The sequence below is a fragment of the Vanessa cardui genome, chromosome 28 (genome assembly GCF_905220365.1).
Source record: "Vanessa cardui chromosome 28, ilVanCard2.1, whole genome shotgun sequence".
In the NCBI taxonomy this organism is placed as follows: domain Eukaryota; kingdom Metazoa; phylum Arthropoda; class Insecta; order Lepidoptera; family Nymphalidae; genus Vanessa; species Vanessa cardui.
Genome location: NC_061150.1, coordinates 1,900,122 through 1,921,371, shown reverse-complemented (window position 1 = coordinate 1,921,371; position 21,250 = coordinate 1,900,122). Strand labels below are relative to the sequence as shown.

The 21,250-nt window shown below is 33.8% G+C and overlaps 2 protein-coding genes across 2 annotated transcripts; both read right to left on the bottom strand.

Moving 5' to 3' along the window:
* Positions 1 to 947: 947 nt before the first annotated feature.
* On the bottom strand, positions 948 to 15,854 carry LOC124541633. Its single transcript, XM_047119559.1, has 5 exons — positions 15,639 to 15,854; positions 4,965 to 5,043; positions 4,018 to 4,194; positions 3,211 to 3,325; positions 948 to 1,422 (listed from the first exon to the last, which is right to left on the bottom strand). Exons 2-5 carry the CDS (start codon positions 5,032 to 5,034, stop codon positions 1,290 to 1,292), a joined length of 495 nt encoding a protein of 164 aa, XP_046975515.1. The 5' UTR covers positions 5,035 to 5,043; positions 15,639 to 15,854; the 3' UTR covers positions 948 to 1,289.
* Positions 15,855 to 19,168: 3,314 nt separating this feature from the next.
* Positions 19,169 to 20,697, bottom strand: LOC124541731 (GATOR complex protein WDR24-like). The gene has a single exon (XM_047119669.1). It carries the CDS (start codon positions 20,580 to 20,582, stop codon positions 19,185 to 19,187), a length of 1,398 nt encoding a protein of 465 aa, XP_046975625.1. The 5' UTR covers positions 20,583 to 20,697; the 3' UTR covers positions 19,169 to 19,184.
* Positions 20,698 to 21,250: the final 553 nt, after the last annotated feature.

The following is a 21,250-nucleotide window of genomic DNA, read 5'->3' as shown; positions in this document are numbered from 1 at the left end:
TGGTGTGGCCATTTTTTAAAGTAATATTCGGCCGGTATGGCAGTCGGCTCATAGAATTGCTTGTGTACCTTTGAGGAAGAGTTTACGAATTACTTAATTATTTAAAGAATTCAATTATGTCATTATGTATATGTCACCGTAAAATCTTAAATAGCGTTAGATTATAGATTATAATCTATCTTGCGAGATTACGAACTGTAACATATTGCTCACAATTTAACGCATTATTGTTCAGTAGTTTTTTTTAATGGTTGGCGGGCGAGCATATGGATATGGGCCATGGTAAGTGTTCACCATCACCCATAGACAATGACGCTGAAAGAAATATTAACTATTCCTTACATCGTCAATGCGCCACCAACCTTGGGAACTAAGATGTTATGTCCCTTGTGCCTGTGGTTACACTGGCTCATTCACCCTTCAAACCGAAACACAACAATACTGCGTACTGTTGTTTAGCGGTAGAATATCTGATGAGTGGGTGGTACCTACCCAATAAAATTTCAGTTAAATAGTAAAAAACTCCAACCTAACCTAACTGAAATATGAACCATCGAAATAATACAAGTTTTGTTATAAGTTGAATAAACGTTTACAATATTTCGACAGTCTACAATTGCGAGAGATAGATTATAATCTAACATTATTTAGATACAATTTTAGGTCGATATATATTCAGACATAATTAATTACGGTGTAGATAGATAGATGAAAGAGCTGTGCTTTTAAAAATAAAACTGAAATCATTCGAGTCGTTGCTAATTTCGAATGTAGAGGAAGAAAGTGTTCATTTAGCATATTTTTTGGTGTAATTGTCTTTGGTTGTAGAGCCTCTTAATCCCGGTGGTAAGGTGAATGATTAGTGGTCTTTTTGACATAAAATCCATCTCCTGAGAGGTGAGGCGCTGAATGACTGTTTGCAAGATCATTAGCTGGGATCACTAGCATTAACACTTCTGCTTGTGAGAATTTGTAGGTGTGAAGTGTTGACAAGGTGCGGTTATCCTATTTATATTATTTAGTAAAACGTGTATAGGACACCGGAGCCTAGATATATCAAGAAGGATATCTCTCATTATCTCATTTGTTAGCACAGAATTAATCTGAGTACACAGGTTATATAAAGGTGCGTTGTTTATAATGAAGATTGTCACCCCAATGATCCACCGTTGAGTAAAATATATGATAATTGTATTATATATTTTTTATTATCCTACTTAGCATGTAAAATTACAAAAATTACTAAGCCAAGCTGCTCTAAGGTGTGTTTTTTTAATTTATAATCTATGTTAGCTCGTCACGGCGTGCGATAGCAACACCGTGATGACGTATGTCATTAGAAATGTCGCTGGGACTGACGTTCTGTGCGAGGTGTTGCAAGCATCCGCGTCGTTGCAACTCTGAAGACAGCCGTGGACGTATCTGAAACAATGTTTACTTATTTAATAAATAAATAAATAAATATAAGACAACATCACATACATTACTCTGATTCCAATGTAAGTAGCTGAAGCATTTGTGTTATGGAAAATCAGAAGTAACGATAACACAAACACTCAGACCCAAGACAACATAGAAAACTAATGATAATCTATATCGACTCGGCCGGGAATCGAACCCGGGACCTCGGAGTGGCGTACCATTGGAAACCGGTGTACACACCTCTCGACCACGGAGGTCGTCGTGTATATCGTCGTGTACATGTAAAGAAAGTTATTACAACATCTTTAAATGTAAAAAGTCTTGATATCTATACATATAATAAAACTGGAGTGTCTGTTTGTAATATTAAAATAGCCCTTTTTCACTCAATGCATATGTATGTATACGCGATACATATACCAAAATAACATTTTTTTACAATTTTTGTCTGTCTGTTTGTTCCGGCTAATCTCTGGAACGGCTGCACCGATTTTGTCGGGACTTTCACTGGCAGATATAATAGGGAATAACAATATTTTTTTATTTTTGTTAAATTCAAACACGTACAAGGTCGCGGGTACAGCTAGTATAACATATATTTCTAGTAAGTACGTCTTTTTGCTTGGATAGATTTAACTCAGGTGATCTGTCTCTAGAAAGCAATACTTATTCAGTTTGAACGGTGAGTGAACTACACGGTTTAATAGGGAGACCAAATATTTGATCTGAATGCTGATTGCTGACCATCAGGCATTATGTCACCACAAAGATATTTCGAGTAGACCTTATACTATTAATAGAACGACCAAGTACAGTAATAGAGCTGGTGGATTGTTCCTCGTAGTCACTGTCATTTCAACTGTAATACAAGGTATCGCTATTTCACGAACATACTAAAGATCTTTAAGATTTACTTGGTGGTAGGGCTTTGTGCAAGCCCGTCTGGGTAGGTACCACCCCCTCATCAGTTATTCTACCGCTAAATAACTGTACTCAGTATTATTGTGTTCCGGTTTGAAGGGCGAGTGAGCCAGTGTAACTACAGGCACAAGGGACATAAAATCTTAGTTCCCATGTTTGGTGGCACATTGAGTATGTAAGGAATGGTTAATTCTTTCTTAAAGCGTCGTTGTCTATGGGTGATGGTGGCCACTTATCATCAGGTGGCTACTATGCTCGTCCGCCAACCTATACCATAAAAAAAAGGTCATTGGTGCTTACCCCGCCAAGATTACAAAAGCTCCTCCTAACACCAATATACTAAAAAAATACTAATAGTCCTCTCTATATATTTGTATATCTATACACCAGTATTGTTTTTATTTATTTTTACGGTCATTCAGAAACAATTTACAAGTTAATGTTTATTTAATATATGTATATATTATTGCCTTTAGGCAATACAAACTTATATAAACATATAAACCGGATTTGATGCAAAAAGTTTTTACATCGATATCATTTTACTATATAAAATCAAAATAATCTTTATTCAAGTGGGCTTTTACAAGAACTTTTGAATCGTCAATTAACAATTAAGTGAAGCTACCATCGGTTCGGAAAGTAGATTCTACCGAGAAAAACAGGCTAATAACTCAGTAGTTACTCTTTTTCAACATTTAAAAAATACAAAGTCATGTTAGTTAATACAATTATTTATATTAACATATCCTGCGTGAAAGTCAACAGGTATTAATTCCAGGCTTTTTATCATCTACAAAATCTTATATCGAGTAATACGCCTTTTTTACCAATGTATGTGGCAATAATGTATATGGCAACACTTACCTGTCGTTATAGTAAAATCGACCACAGTGGGACATACGAATGATCTCTGTGTCGGTGGTGGCAGTACCAGAGTCTAGACCACACCCCCTCACTGTAATCGTTTCTCCTGTGTCATCTGTGAAACAATAGACCAAAGTTAGCTTTAAGGGTAAGCCAGGATAAGTGAAAAGTCCATTGACAGTTGTATTAAGGGGGGGATCTTCTTATTTTTGTTATTTAAAGAGTTTGTTACAGGGTAATGACTGATGCTACGAGGCAGGCAGGCAGATCCATATATGTCTGTCATTTAATTATTTACAGCGAAAGCAATTTCCAAATCGGGTGTCCCAAGTTCTTACGGCGCTTTTGTCTATGGCCGGTGGTGACTACTTACCATCAAATGGCCTATTTGCCATCCTATTTTATAAAAAAGGTGAAAGTAAATAAAAGTTTGTTTACTTGGTGGTAGGGCTTTGTGCAAGCCCGTCTGGGTAGGTACCACCCACTCATCAGTTATTCTACCGCCAAATAACTCAGTATTGTTGTGTTCCGGTTTGAAGGGTGAGTGAGCCAGTGTAACTCCAGGCACAAGGGACATAACAACTTAGTTCCCAAGGTTGATGGCACATTGACGATGTAAGGAACAGTTAATATTTCTTACAGCATCATTGTCTATGGGTGATGGTGACCACTTACCATCAGGTGGCCCATCTGCTCGTCCATCAACCTATACCATAAAAAAAAAAATATAAAATACAAGTATATGAAGTTCATGCGTCACGTCAAAGAGTTAGTGTTGAAGATTTAAATTTTAAGGCATGTACTTACCAAAAACACCAGCTATTTTAATACAAGAAGTGGCTGGAAACAATCCGTCCCTCCCCTTCCTGCCACCCATGCAGGGGGACTCCAGCATATTCAGGGAGTGGTTATTGTGGAAGGGGTCATCGCAGGCTGGGAAACGACCGTTCATTGACACGCACTTGAAGCAATCAATGCATTGAGCTGGAAAACAGAAGACCATGAGACCATGGCAATTTCAAGAAGAAAAAAAATAGAATTTCCATTTTCAATAAATATGAGACAACATAACATACATTACTCCGATCCCAATGTAAGTAGCTGAAGCACTTGTGTTGTGGAAAATCAGAAGTAATGACGTCACAAACACCCAGACCCAAGACAACATAGAAAACTTATGGTAATCTACATCGACTCGGCCGGGAATCGAACCCGGGAACTCAGAGTGGCGTACCCATGAAAACCGGTGTACACACCACTCGACCATGGAGGTCGTCAAAATGCACTTGTGTGTGCAAGCAGAACTCAATTCCCTCTCATAATCCAAGGCAACCCAAGTTACCTAACAATACCAACATGTCCTATATTACAGGGAAATTTTAGAAGCATTTACTTAATGCTAGGACTTTGTCCCGTCTGAGAAAGTACCACCCATTCATCAGATATTCTACCGTTAAACAACAGTACTCAGTATTGTTGTGTTCCGGTCTGAAGGGTGAGTGAGTCAGTGTAACTACAGGCACAAGATAACATCTTAGTTCATCGATGTAACATTTTAAGTTAATTTGTAAATATGTCCATATTCTAAACAAGCAAAGCAACGGGGAACAGCTTTACTAGCTAGCTAGCTAGCTAGCTTTTCATATTAAATATAATAATTACTATCGTTATTTAACAGCCTAATTAAAATTCTTTTAATAAAGGTATTTCTATATATGTATTTCTAATATTATGAGTATGTTTAAAATACTTACCAATTGATGTCCACGACAATAGGACGATTGTTCCGAGCACGATGTTTGTAATCAGCCTTGGTATTGCCATATCTTAAAACTGGAATATAAATATATGATTAATACTAGGACTGTCAAAACAAATGTTATCTAGAAAACTTCGCAACGAAGTGTTTTGGATTTGCCGTTAGTTAAATACTACAGTCGTTTCGGAAAGTTTCCTCCAGGGAGGGAAACGGCAGGAAATAAAGAGATTTACAATGCTGTTTTCTGTACAATAATTAGTGTCCTGCGCAGTGGCGGATTGGCCAATAGGCCTAGGGCGGCAAATTTAGAGGGGCCGCAAATTTAGCCCAAATTGTTTATCTTACAGAAATAAATATAATTATATGTAATACACATTACGTCCGTAATCCGTAGGTATACTCGTCACTACATAGCGGGTTGCAAAAAATAACGGGAAAAAGCCGATGTAATGAGGACGATAGAACACAAATCATAAAGTTGCAATTTCAGAATAAATGTAATTAATACGATTGTGAACTAAACTAACGTATTAAATTTCTAAATATCAGTTGAGGCGGCAAAAATCGAATAGCCTACAAGCGGTAAATTTATAAATCCGCCACTGGTCCTGTGATGGAAACGAGTCGAAATCCAGGCGTCTTCTTGTAAAAATTACTCTTTTAATTTTATAGATTTATTAATAATTTAGTCTTAATAAGCTTTTTAAGTAAATATTCTGGTCGAATTTAAAGCGACCCGCAACTAGATAGTATCAAAACATTTATATCTAATTACTTTTTTGTTCCATTTGCTGTCGAAACGCTTGGCCCTTGGAGTAGTGGTGCAAAAAGTTTCATCAAAAGTATAACACCTCGCCTCATTGCCTCCACTGATGACAGGAGGGCTGGTTCGTTACCCAGAGGATCGGAATTGCGATTCAACGGGGAAATGCTGCTAGCATTCTTGCCATCATTGCACGCGGTCAAGATTTATACAGTGACTACATAGTTTTAGTTCATATTTGTATATATTTAAGCATTTAATGTTATTAATTCTTATGTTAATAAATTATTATAAAAACATTTAGATTTTGATTATCATCGTCTGAGGCATCTTTTTTTTATTTTTTTCGGTCTACTGTAAGGGGCGTTTAAGACCTCTAATGAAAACTATCACAATACCGGTACGGGACTCATTAGACCCAGTAACGTTTATGAAACTAAAAGTTGATGTGATGTGATCAAAACTTATTTCTTCAGTGGGGTACGTGGTCAAAGAGACCGTATTAAAGTAGTCACACCATAGCATTCTGTTGTCAATAGGCATCATATAAATATATTTATCTCTTTCCTACAATATATCAAATAGATATTACGGCCTGAGCACGACAGAGATATCTATTGTTTTTCTTAGCCGCGCGCGGTGGCGGTGCAAGATCGAATCTTAATGTGGGCAAGATACAGTTTGCGAGGACCTTATTTTTTATTCAGTACTCTGATCCCAATATTAGGTTAAATACGGAAACAATTAAATAATCAATGGCTAGTAACAAATCGCATCGAGCGGAAATCGACTAAGTTATATTGGATAGATCTTTGGCGACTTACAATATCATCGGAACAAAAGCGTCGCTCGGCCGATCTGCCGCATACTACGGGTTTGACCCGAGTATGCTTTTTCAAACTTCGGGCGCGAGGCTGTTTGTTACCAGTGGCGGCGCAAGATCGAATCATAATGTGGGCAAGAGTTTGCGAGGCTTAGAAGAGCTTATGCCACCACTGGCCGCACGCAAGGGAGACAGGAGGCGAGGCGTATAAGACCACCCTCCGCGTTGAATGTGTTTAGTGACAAATTCGTTTGTAGATATGGCGATTTGTTTGCGCAATTGGCAATCCAAATCACGAAGACGCGCTTCATTTTCCGTGTGTTTTCAAACATGTTTTATAAGACCGACGCGACTTTGTAAGGGTAGTTTTGGTGGTAGGGCTTTGTGCAAGCCCGTCTGGTTAGGTACTATCCACTCATCAGTTATTCTACCGCCAAACAATAGTACTCAGTATTGTTGTGTTCCGGTTTGAAGGGTGAGTAAGCCCTTCAAACTTGTAACAACAAGCACAAGGGACATAACATCTTAGTTCCCAAGGTTGGTGGCGCATTGACGATGTAAGGAATAGTTAATATCTCTTACAGGGTCATTATCTATGGGTGAAGGTGACCACTTAGCATCAGGTGGCCCATATGCTCGTCCGCCATTCTATACCATAAAAAAAGTAAGGGAAATATGGACAAAATGACATATCATTTAAAAAGTGGCGAGTTTTAGATATATCTCCGGGACTGTATCAGGGTAAGGGAATCATATTTAAAATTCTTTAAGATTTTAGGCGCCATTGTCACAGTCGTCTCGCAGTAACCATTTAAAACGTGTTTCATGTGCTGTCCCAAAGAAGACAAACGATTTATTTATGAACTGTGTTCTTAAGAATTGATACGTCATTTTGTCCGTACTATACGGATAGCATGGTGTTTGTGTTCAGTTACATTTTTCTTAATATACATTTTATTATAGTTCCTACTTAATGAAAAGACTGTGTTACTGATAGTCAAAAGAATGAAGATGACCGAAAACGATTGAGACACATTATAATACTATTAAAAAAATGAATATGATTAAAAAACAAAAAAAACATGTCATTTTGTCCGTATTGTCTAAATGTAAGGTTATATTTTCGCTTTTATCGTGATATAATATAAATAAAATATATACAAGGTTATTGGTAATTCGACGTATATCTGGTTAGGAGTTGATAGGGGTGACTATTTGGCAATGTTTTAACTCCCATATATGCGACACAACAGTCTCGCATTTTTAAATTTGGACAGATAATTATTATTTAAATATTGTCAAATATCCAGTGTTTAATCGTTTTTATAAAACAGAAGAAAAAAGATTATTTTAATTGATACTTTTTTTAAAATAAGTTGCATTTTTGACAAATTTTAAAAAAAGCTAAAGAAACGTGATAACTCAAAAATGGTTAATTTTTCGCACTATGCATATGGGGGTTAAAATTATTGCAAATAGTCACCCCTATCACCCCTCAACGGATATACGTCAAATTACAAATAACCCTGTATAAATATAGTCTATTCCAATCAAGTAGGAAAAAAGATAAACAAACAAATTAACGTCAAGTAACTTCATGGAATTTGCAAATAACTCAGCTGTATTGTTCACTACTAAGAGTTTATGATTAATATATCTTTATTTATAATACAACACTACTACACTTAACTACTTATTACAACTTTACTTTTACTTCCAAACTTCCTACAACAGTTTCGTCGTCGTTCAAAACGTCATGATTCCACAAATCCACAGCGAACATCAGAGATTAATCAAGCTCTCCAATGACATTGCGTCAATTTGCTGTCAAATTGTAAATTTGACTTTTTCCTCTTATAGTTGGACTGTACAGTGCAATTTCATTCGTATCCGTTCAATCGTTCACTCGTGATTGACTCACAAATATTAATCTAGCGATCGATGCAATACTGATACTAAATATACTATAAAATTCATTTACAACATCACATTACAATTTTCTAAAATGATCAGTGTTTCTTTACTATATTGTCCGAGTATTATATACAAAAACCTTCCTCTCGAATCACTCTATCTATAAAAAAATCCGCATCAAAATCCGTTGCGTAAATTTAAAAATCTAAGCATACATAGGGACAGACAGCGGTAAGCGACTTTGTTTTATAATATGTAATGATGATAGACTAGGAACTATATTGAGCAGGAAATACTTTAAACTCCATTTTAAATGTTGCGATGCTATATGACCTTCTAAAAGTTCTCTTCAGGTGGCAAAACTTGGTGTTATTGATTATTCTTATAGCACGTGGCCTTCTAACTCTCAATAATTCAACGATTTATCAACCTTGATATCATTTATATTCTTTAAACTTGATGAGGTGATATTTATTGACATACTGGTCACACATAATCACAGACAGCCTGTTAATTTCCCACAGCTGGGCTAAGGCTTCCTTTTTCAGGAAAAAAGTAAAGTAAGTAAAGTACAGCCTGTACATTTCTCACTGCTGAGATAAGGCCTCCTCTTCCATTTAGGAGAGGGTTTGGAACATATTCCACCACGCTGTTCCAATGCGGGTGGAATATACATGTGGCAGAATTTCGATGAAATTAGACACATGCAGGTTTCCTCACGATGTTTTCTTTCAATATCGATACAAAATCCACAACAGACATTTTCTGCCTCGCACTATCACTCTAAGGAACCAGCTTTCGCCAGCGGTTTTTCTAATCAAATCAAATCAAAATAAACTTTATTCAAGTAGGCTTTTACAAGCACTTTTGAAATGTCATTTTACGATTAAGTGATGCTACCACTTGGCGTTTTAAGCTTGTCCTTACTCCTAGTGCACATTCAATGATTATCACTGATTTTATCAAAGTGATCAATGTTACTGTGAATATACATAATATTGTTGTAAATATATTGCGACGCAACAGTGAATACTGATACGACTTACGAGGCTTACGAGGTTCCCAATCTTTAAGAAAAGATCATACACCTTTAAACGTGCATATGTCCATGGGCGGCGGTAGTCACTTTCCATCACGCTTTCTGCGCGTTTGCATCTAACCATAAAAAAAATTGAAAATCTAAATAAATAAACTTTTGCCAAAAATAATTTTCTGAGAGAGATATTGTCTATTAAATTAACATTGTAATTTTAATTATTCCAACAACAAAAATATAGTAAATAGGTATCCCGTTTAGAATAACGATATATATACGATATACGAATAACATGTGTTAGTTTTTATCGATTATCGTAAATATCAATTAGTAAGTATATATTTCTGAATTGAATAAAGGTATTTAATTGGATATATATATTTAGAGTCAATCGTGTCATCTCGTACTCAATGAAATGGACCACATGGGTAGCACCTGCATTGTGGTACAAATAACTGTTTGTAGTGCAATATATATATCAAAACTATTAGCAAAACGTATAAAATATGTAATTTTAAGATAAAAACTAACTTTCTTTTACATATAAATATGTGTTTGTAATTTTATTACTATTATTCATGGTCAATTATTTACACGACCGATAAAACAATAATACAAACATTACAGCAAGACTAATAAATACAAGCCCTTGCCCAAAAGCAACAGAAAACTAAAAATAAAAAAATAAAAATAAAATGTCACGTGCTTATGTCACTTGACAAAAACCGCGGGGTCAAGTTCCCGCCAAACAAATCTCAAACGTCATTGAAAGCGAATTATTAATAATTAAAACTTAAACATTAAAATTGTTCAATTCTGAACTACTTTAACTTTACCCCAAAATACGAGAGCTTGCTGACCCGTATTACATTTATAACGTCTGTTTGAAAACAAATTATCATTACGTAGTATAAAACAAAGTCGCTTACCGCTGTCTGTCCCTATGTATGCTTAGATTTTTAAAATTACGCAACGGTTTTTGATACAATTGTTTTTTAATAGATACGACTGATTCAAAAGGAAGGTTTATATGTATATATAATACATGCACATTGCTCAATATACTATAGTATGATATATATATGCTAGTTAATATATAATACATATGTATATACGTTGTCAAGAATAACTATTTTGAGGTACATTGGTAATACGCAACCAATATGGAACATAGATGCTAAACTAGGCCCTAAATTCTACAAACAAAATTAAAAATTTAATTTCAAAAAAAGTTTTCATCATTTTGGCGGCAAATGTACATGACTGACAGACAGATTAATAAAGAAATTCAATTAAAACAAAAATTGTCAACGGTTTCGAAATACGTGATTTTTTTTTTAATAAATTTAAATTATTTATGAAATCATCAGCAAAACACTAATAATATTTTGTACACATCCAATTCGCTGTATAATATGTAAATAATAAATGTATTCATCGAGTAAATTTACGCGCGAATTGCGTTTTTCGTTTTTTTTTTACGTCAAAACGTTAATCTAACACCATGGGAGCCATCTCTGCGGTCGCTAGTATTAACTTAATTACAAGCATATGTTACCAGTTTCACAAGATTCACGCGTTTTTATAAATCAAAATGTTAATTACGAAGGTATAACGTTGCTTCGTATCGTGTGATTGTTATTGTAAGCCCGCGTAGAATATTGCCCCGCCATCTTGTTAAAAAACAGATTATAAAAATGTCAAAATATGTTTACGATAATATTTTGTTTTGATACTAATAATAAACACAACGTTAATTACTGTCCGGCCGTCTAAATAGACCTCGAAATTTTTTATCTAGATTTTTTATGACATTTATTTTTGGTAGCAATTAATAAATCTAATTGTACTGTGCTAATATACTCAGAGCCGGATTAAAAGGTCTGGAGGACCCCGGGCCACAAAGCAGTGGGGGCCTTAGACAAAAAGAAGCGTGAACAACCTAATAATTATATTATCATGAATTAATTACTTTTTTTATTTCAATCAGTAAGCTATGATTTATTTACTTGTATCGGTAACTTTTAAAATATTAAATAATAACATTATTATAATTTGACTATATCTCGGTATTTAACTTGCTGAAAACTGTGGCCCCCACTAATGTGGAGGCCCCAGGGCAGTTGCCCCGGTTGCCCTCCCCTAAATACGGCCCTGAATATACTATACTACAATATAATATACTCTGTATAGTAAAGAAATAATGGCAAAAACTAATTACTAAGTTTCTAGTCGGTTCTTGTCATTAGAAACTTCTTTCCGAACCGGTGGTAGATTTACATTTAATTTAATACAACGTAACGGTTCAGAAGGGTTTGAATAAAGAATATTTTGATTTCGATTTTCATTATAATTTGTCCAATATAAAATAACAATTTAACACATTTTTCACAGTGTATATATAGTGTATCCTGGATAGACACAGTAAAGGCATCTAAAAGATCCAGAACTTGCATACAAATGGCAAAGAATAGGAATAACTGGAGGAAGGTGGTGTGTAGGGTATAGGAGAGCCACACGCATGGTTTTGACCGACAGTAATGAAGACTGGGAAGAAGAATATAAAGTGTACATATACACTATGTAGTGCAGTAATTATATATAAAAAAAGAACAATATGATGTTGGGGGAGCTTAGAAAAGCTTAACTTAAAACCGTCGACCTCGATATTTTACGTGCGTTCGCCGCTATCTTGTTTTTCGCGATAACTCGGCGTTACGTCGTGTTATGAGAATTATGATGAGATACTTTTTTGTTGATCAATTTATGCTCTACAATTAAAGTTCTATACATTTTTAACCTACGGTTGATGGTTATAGAGATATCGAGCGCGAAAGTGACGATGATTTTGCTCCTTCGACCTAGAAGTTTAACATATATAATATGTGTCAACAACAACAGCCTGTAATTTCCCACTGCTGGGCTAAGGCCTACTCTCCCATTACGAAGAGGGTTTTGTACATATAGAGTAGAGATGGCCCAGTGGTAAGAACGCGCGAATCTTAACAGATGATTGCGAGTTCAAACCCAGGCAGGCACCGCTGATTCAGGTGCTTAATTTGTCTTTATAATTCATCTCATGCTCAGCGGTGACGGAAAACATCGTGAGGAAACCTGCATGTGACAAATTTCATGGAAATTCTGCCACATGTGTATTCCACCAACCCGCATTGGAACAGCGTGGTGGAATATGTTCTCCACAAAGGGAGAGGAGGCCTTTAGCCCAGCAGTGGGAATTTACAGGCTGTTGTTTTTGTTGTTGTATTATATTACATATTTAATATGCATTTTTTCTTGCGAATTATGCTAAGCAGTTATGATACGTTATGAATAAATTAACATCTTAGTCACATAACATTTTGGCGCCAAAAAAAAATAATGAAATCATAATCGTGGTTGAGCAGTGTATGTGGTTTTCATGGGTAATCCACTCCGAGGCCCCGGATTCGATTCCCGGCTAAGTCGACTTAGAAAGAGTTCATTGTTTTTCTATGTTGTCTTGGGTCTGGCTATTTGTGACGTCGTTACTGGTAATGTCTGCGATGTTGTCCAATATTTATTATTATAATCATAATAATATGCCTTGCGCTAAGTAATATGATGTACATATATCTTTAATGTCTACGGTAAAATTCATTCGAAGAAAAATAAAATGTAAATAAAAAAATTGGAGAGGTTTGAAATATTTATCTAGTAAATAGCATATATTTTTTTAAAAGTAACAGCATGTAAATTTCCCACTGCTGAGCTAATGGCCTCCACTCCCATTGAGGAAAAGGTTTGGAACATATGCCACCACGCTGTTCCAATGCGGGTTGGTTGGAATTATAACACAAATTTAGCAGATATACATATATGGTGCTTGTCTGGGATTGAACCCGAAATCATCGGTTAATATTCACGTGTTCTAACCACTGGGCCATCTCGGCTCATTATTTATTTTAAATATAAACTAATTACTGATACTAGCTGGAGGCTGCTACGTACCCACGGGCTTGCACAAACCATCATGTAAATTATAAAGCCTGTATCTGTCGATCAACCCCTAAAACCCGAAGCGGGTCAACGACAACAACAACAGCCTGTAAATTTGGGCTAAGTCCTCCTTTCCCTTTTGAGGAGAAGGAATTTTGAGAAAAAAAAGGAGAAGCTGTAAAACTATAATTTTTACAAAATCTATAGAATACTCTTAGTAATATGGTGTATAACCGAAAGCGGGTGTCCACATTTTACGAGTGAAATACGAAATTCTTACAGAATCGGTTTAAGCGGCATAAATTAACCATTTTTCAGATCTCTACTAAAGTACCAACATGGAAATATATTAAATAGGTACTGTTGGAATAAACAAGCAAGATCTGAGTCAAGTCACACAACTTCCTTTTTTTTAAAAAAAAAAGGCGGGAGATTCGTTGCTGACACATTGAGATCGCGAATATGAGGTGTAATGTGATTATTGATGGTTATTTGTGTTGTATACTACTTAGATGTTTTTTCGTTTGTGGTAGATTGACTGTTATTGTAAATTAAAGATAATTGTTCTAGAGGTTATTATAATAATTATATAATAATTAATATTGGCGACTGAAATCTCTATTTCAAGTGCAATAAAAAAGAAAAAAAATAATAAATAAATTTGAAGCGTCTGTCAGACAAAATAACTACGTCTTTTTATAAAAAATTAAAATCAAAAAATTCTTTATTTAAATAGGCTCAAAAAGCATTTATGAAACGTCATGTCATAGAATTGAATGTGAATCTTTTTGAAAAGTATATAGATCCTGTTTTCCTGTCGATAGAATATATAAAATAGCTATTTGCGAGCTACAAAACCACTATTTCATTTATTTATTTTTTCATAACCATGGGTGGTAAACACTTTCTATCCAGGTGGACCATAATAATTAAAAAAAAAACTTTTGTCTTTATGTTTGTTAGTCCGGTGATCTTCAAAATAGCAAATTTTACGTACATAAATATATTATTCACCTATAACAGAAAAAGCGCGGGGCACAACTCAAAAATGTCAACTATAGATCACTTTGATAAAATGCTTATATTTATATGACTTAAAAACGTGATATTATAATTACTAGTTCAAAACTAGGCAAATAAAACAGGAATATCATGTTATTAATTTGTGTTTATAATTAATTTTCGTTCGCGGTGGTGAAGAAAAAAAAAGAAAACAGTCAGAGAAATGATTAGATAAAATTCTGCCACATGTTTTCTGCCTTCATTGAAACAGCGTGGTGGAATAATCTTAAGGGATCTTTGTCCAGCGGTAGAATCTTTATGGACTGCCACATAAAGAAAAAAGGTTTTTTGTGTATTTTAAAATTAATATCATAAGTCGAAAAATATATCTATATAATCTTGATAATTCATATTTTAATAAATTAATTGTGGTTATAAAACATGTTTAAATATTTAAATAAACAGAACACGCTTTTCTGGTCACGACATTTCAGGCTTATGCCCTAATAAGTTACTAGTTTAAAAAAAAAAACATGCGACAACAAATCTGGGAAATAATCTATCATAGGCAATTTTCATTAAAAATCGATTAATTCGATTCAGATTTCATTATATTAATAGTTTGGTTTCAGAACGGATATAAATATTTACATTTTTAGTGTGTATAGATTTTTTATATATTTCTTAGCTAATTATATGAACTTATTATGTTATATGTAGTCGGGGATAATTGCCAGCTCGGGCGGTTTCCGAACGCAGCCTTGGCTCATATTGATTGATATTGATTTTATTGTTTTCATTTTTTTATAGATAATAAATAATTGTTATGCGAAAAAAAGCAATTTGCCGATGACATGGGGAATGCTACTTAAAAAATATATATTTAATAAAAAATAGGCAAAAGTACATAAATATTCTGATTTAAAAAATAAAATACTGGAATATTTTTCTACTAATATTTAAAATTACAGGAATCACATAAAATGCTCTTTTATTGGAAATAATAATTGTTAAAGTACTAATTCCATAAATATTTTTTTTTAAGTTCGTATATAAAAAAAATACTAATTTATTTAGGTATGTTCTTATCACATTAAATTTGGAACGAAATGTTATTGTTTTAAGTCAGTGTAAAAAATAATAAACTAATACTTACCTGCCAGTGTTATTAGAAGGATCGGCTAATCAATACTGCTATATATCTATTTACAGTTATGTATCTTTAAACGATACTGTTATAACAAACGTATATTTATCAAAATTCCTCCTACGATATAATTTATCACTGTGCTATTACGGAAATAGATCGGTTTACGTTATAATGTAATGCGATGTCCGAAAATATTGACTAAAAGCTCAAAGCGCTGTTCTCACTGAAATATTTTCATCAGTGTTGCAAGTTTTCGAGCTTTTCTTTCCTGCAATTATGGGGAGAATTTTACATATTTCTATATATTTGTGTTTTTTTTAATTGCAATTATATAACGTTATAAAATGTGTTAATAAAAATTGAGAGATTTTTTTCTTTTTTCATTTAAACAAATAATTTGGATCTTTGCATTTACATTTTAAACTTACTAAGTAAGCCGCCTTTGTTGTACTTATCGGATTTTCATCTTTTTACGCAAAATATATTTTATAGTTACAAGGTAATAATAAAATTCAATATTAAAAAATATATACATTTCATTTTACGTTTGCACTTTTAGCGAAAACATTTTCTTAAAATAGTCTAGTGTTTACAGATAATTCGTTTCTATGGCAATTGTGTTGCCACTTCGATATGAAATAGTTATCGTTCTAATAAATAAAGCTGAACGTTTCTTACTAAATAAATTACATTTTTCCCGGACTTAAAAGAAAAGATTTTTTTCTTTCTATGTTTGTGCTTAAATATCGTCATCATCATCAGCCAACTGCTGTCCACTGCTGAACATAGGCCTTCTCCAAAGCGCGCCACATTGTTTGGTCCTCTGCGTCCCTCATCCAGCTTCTACCGGCGATCTTGCGAATGTCGTCGGACCAGCGGGTCGGAGGTCGTCATTCATTACGCTTACCGAAATGCCTCCACTCTAGGACTCGTCTGCTCCAGTGGCCATCGGTCCTACCACAGATTTGGCCAGCCCACTGCCACTTCAGCTTGCTGATTATCCGAGCTATGTCCGTTACTTTGGTGCTTTCATGGATAACCTCATTCATAATATAAAGGTTCTGTATGGAACTGTGTGAACTGCGAGGGGCTAGTATTATAAAAAATATGTACCTATGTTTTTTTTATGGTATAGGTTGACGGACGAACATATGGGCCACCTGATGGGAAATGGTCATCATCGCCCATAGACAATGACGCTGTAAGAAATATTAACTATTCCTTAAATCGTCAATCTGCCACCAACCTTGGGAACTAGATGTTATGTCCCTTTTACCTGTAGTTACACTGGCTCACTCACCCTTCAAACCGGAACACAACAATACTGAGTACTGTTATTTGGAGGTTGAATAACTGATGAGTGGGTGGTACCTACCCAGACGGGCTTGCACAAAGCCCTAACACCAATGTATGAAATTACTAGTTTTTACCGGCACGCAAGTTTTGAGTACTCAAAACAACATTATGATAGAAAAGTAAATATATTTTTCAATACTTTTTATGACATCAAGTGGCAAGTGGACAACAGGGACAGCAAGTAGTAAAGGGTCATCAACACCCAAAGACAACAACGCTGTAAGAAGTATTAACCATTCCTCACATCATTAATGCACCACTGACCATGAAAAGTAAGCTGTTATATCCTCTGGTTAAAACCAAGATCCTGTTTTACTAAATTATGCTGGTAATAATAATTTCCCCGATTCTATTTAAATTCAACTATAACTATTCCTCTCAAAAATTAACCTCAGTTTAATCGGAACTAAAGACCGAATCTATCTAATTAATTCATAACGAAACCTTATAAACTAACACCTAACTACTTGGTCAGGTAGGCGGTAATTTATAAGGAATAGATTTTCTTATAAGGGTAAAATGGGGCTTAGAAGTTTGTATTTTATTTAATTTCACGCCAGTAAAACCACAGATTCTTGTTATTTAAGCCTTTTGAAATGCGATCCCAATTATATTACGATCCAACTTTGACCGAACCGCAACTGAATTTGAGTTTGTAGAACACGTAACACATCTGAATGGCAACACTTACGACAAACTGTCAATTTGATAATAAAATTGTTGCTTAGAATCAGAACACAACAGTACTAAAAAGATGCAGTGGAATATCTGATCATATCTGATGACGGGGCTGAATCTATCCAAACAGGCTTGCACAAAGCTCGCCTTGAAAGGTACTTACTGTATTCTAAAAAAAGTAGGAATAAAGATAATAAAACCTCATATTTACATATTTCACTACTAAGAGTTTATGTTTAATATATCTTTATTCACAACACAACGACAACACTTAACTTCTTATATCCACTTCAATTTTATTTCCAAAAGACTGATATGTGTCATCGACATTCAAAACGCCTTTTTTTCAATCCATAGTGAATACCATAGATCAATCAAGCTCTCGACCAATGATATCGCTTCAATTTGCTGTCAGTGTCAAATATTTGCTTGCCTCTTCTTCTGTTACAGTTCGAAATTCGAACAGAGTATATATACACTTTGAAGTGTATCTTACATATCATTACCGTAATTCATGTATGATATACTCAAACTCAAATAACTTTATTCATTATAGAATTATTACTTTCTTATTGATAGTCAAATTAAGCAATACCACCTTACTATAGCCATACAACCTTTAAGATTATTTTTTTCGATTGGACGGTAGGTGTTCGCCAGAGTGGCTTCTACAACCGTCTTTCACCGGGCGGGTGGATGAATCGTGGATCGTTTAAGAACTTTTTATAAAAACTTGATGACACTGCTGAAGCTGGCAAGCGAAACTTCGATTCAAATTTAAGTGATACTGAATTCGAGAACTGACGTTAGACATTCAAAACGCGCTATTTTCGAATTCGTCTTTTAATTAAATTGATTAACTCTAATCAATGAAGGCAATAAGATTAATTAACATATACCCTCTAACTAGATATATGTAATTTCTAGAACACATTTTCGGTACAATTCACCGGGTATTCTGCTTAATAGTCCGAAATATATAGGGGCTGTGACTACCACTTATCAGGTGGTGAACTGGCCAATTACATAACTGTAATAGAACTACTCACATAACATTAATTTATGTCACTATATTAATTTACCAATCGATACACATATTATTTATCCGCTTATTGTATATAATTATATCCTTTTACCGCCCATACACGAATCTAGCTTTCTTCTGCCCTGCCCGTTCAAAATCCACCGCCTTTAGTTTTCTCGTGCCAGGCAGTACCAGTCGCCGCACCACGCCACGAGAGGAAGTGGCGGGAGTCCCACAATACAATGTCGATAACCGAATCAATAATTATACTAATAATGTTATTTCAAAAAAAATTAAAGCCATACTAAACATTATTATTTCAATTCAAATTATATTTAAGTATATTTAAAAAATCATGACATACCATTATATAATAAAAGTCAATTCTATAGGTTTAAGATTAAGAGAAGTATAAGTGCTTTCAATAGTGCTTTCAAGCAGTCAGAAAGGTTTAAAAATAATTACTCGTCAAAGAATTGATATTTATTCATACTTTAGTTCTTTAATAATATACATTCATATTTACACACATTTATGATTAATTGATAACTTTCAAAATCTATAATTTTATATGGTTTATAAAGTTTAAGCATAAAATTCTCCTTAAAAATATTACTTTTGGCATATAAATTATTTATAATAATAATACAAGTGTTATCATTTACATTCAATGCTTTGAGTAAAAAACAGCCATATTTAAAACTAACTTCCTGTATCCTTAGAGCAAGGAATTGTTCTTGAGGGAGAACGAAATTTGAATTTGCCGCCAAAAATCTCTCATGATACCATAGAGACGTATTTGCATTTTGTTTCTTTATTAATGCACTAAGGCGATATGCCAGACCATCCTTCTTATATTTAACCTTCTTTGTTTGTGGAATGTCATCAAATTTTAAGCTATCTGAGGATTTATTATCAGATTTTAAGCTTTGGGAAGTTCTAGTTTCCGGCAATGAATTAATAATTTCAATATCATCATTGCTGGGACTGCTCTTCGATTCATATTCACTTATGGAATGTTGCGAGTTAGTTGTGGGACTGAAATAGCTATCAAAGTATAATTTGACTTTCTCCACTAAGACCACACTTGTTGTTTTATCTGTTAATGTGTCGTCTAAATTAATGTTATTGTTACAAGTCTGTTTTTCTTTATATGTTAATGGTATTTCTTCATTATTATAATTATTGTTATTTTTATAAGTTGGTTGTACTTTGATAAGGCTAGAGTCATATGTATTATTTTCTCTGTATGTATTTATTTGGCAAATATCTTTGTTTAGTTTGGAAATATCAATGGTTCCGTCTTTATGATTATCAATTTTTCTTAGCCTACTTTCTACACAAGTTAATACTGGGGATGAACTTCTAATTTCTCTACAGGTATCTTGACTGGTATTGGCATTATTATTAAACAATTTTTTTCTTATTTTAGGCGAATTCTTTGGCGTGTTACACTTGAGTACCAACACAGGACTTGTAGGTTTCCTTTCTATGCGATCACTAGGACTTAGACGATTTACAGTTGATTGTCTCCTTTTCAATGGCGCGACATATCGCTGTGAACTCAAAATTGGCGATTTACAACCAACATTGGACAAATTTGTAAAATTATCAGTGTTGGAGCGATTTCGTGATTTTTCAACATTTTTTTCATTATTCTTCTCTAATGTAACATCAACAAATGTTATGTCAAGATTAGAAATGTTATTGGAGAGTTTCTTTTTACCTTTAACTCGTTTCCTTTTTCTTTTAACAGCTTTTACGTTAATTTCACTGTGTGAATTCTCATATTCACTTGAATCACTACACGACCAAATAATTTCCTGGGAGTCCGCTTGTGAATTTAGTAGAATAAATTTTGATTTGAAATAGTTTTCTTTTTGGTGCTTCATTGTTCTAAATTGATTACCTATAAAATATATTACGGACTAAAATTTGCACAGATTTGATAACAAAAAAATATATGTCATTTTTAAAATGAAGCACAAGTTTACAAATTATAAATTTATTTAATTGTCCACAGATAAGCGAAGACCAATTTTTAAAAGAGTAATATCACAACATTTTAATCGCTCAAGTTTGTTCATAGTTTAAAAACTAATTTTAATAAATTATGGCATTTTATATCTAAAAAATAAGACACTGTTAATATTGTTGTTTTATTGTAATGTTTGATGAAGTCTGCGTTTACGGAAACGAATAACGATTAAGATAAATAGGTAAAGCAACACACATAAACATAAATCAACACATTTAAAAATATGATCTGTTAAAGTAAAAATAATCATACTACAAATTAATCCAGCAACCAAACATTAATTATTTAGTCCAAACTTAATTACAAATAGTCTTCATATTATGTATTGATTCTAGTAAATTAAATCTTTATGTTCTTTACAGGACAAAACTGTGTGTTATTGCTAAATGCAACATATTATCTGAAAATTATATGTAATATTATGGTTATTATGCAGTTTCATATTTTTGATTACTTTATTATTATTATTGTGATCACAAATTTTTTTTTTATTATGTTGGCAGTACTGTATAAAGTATATAC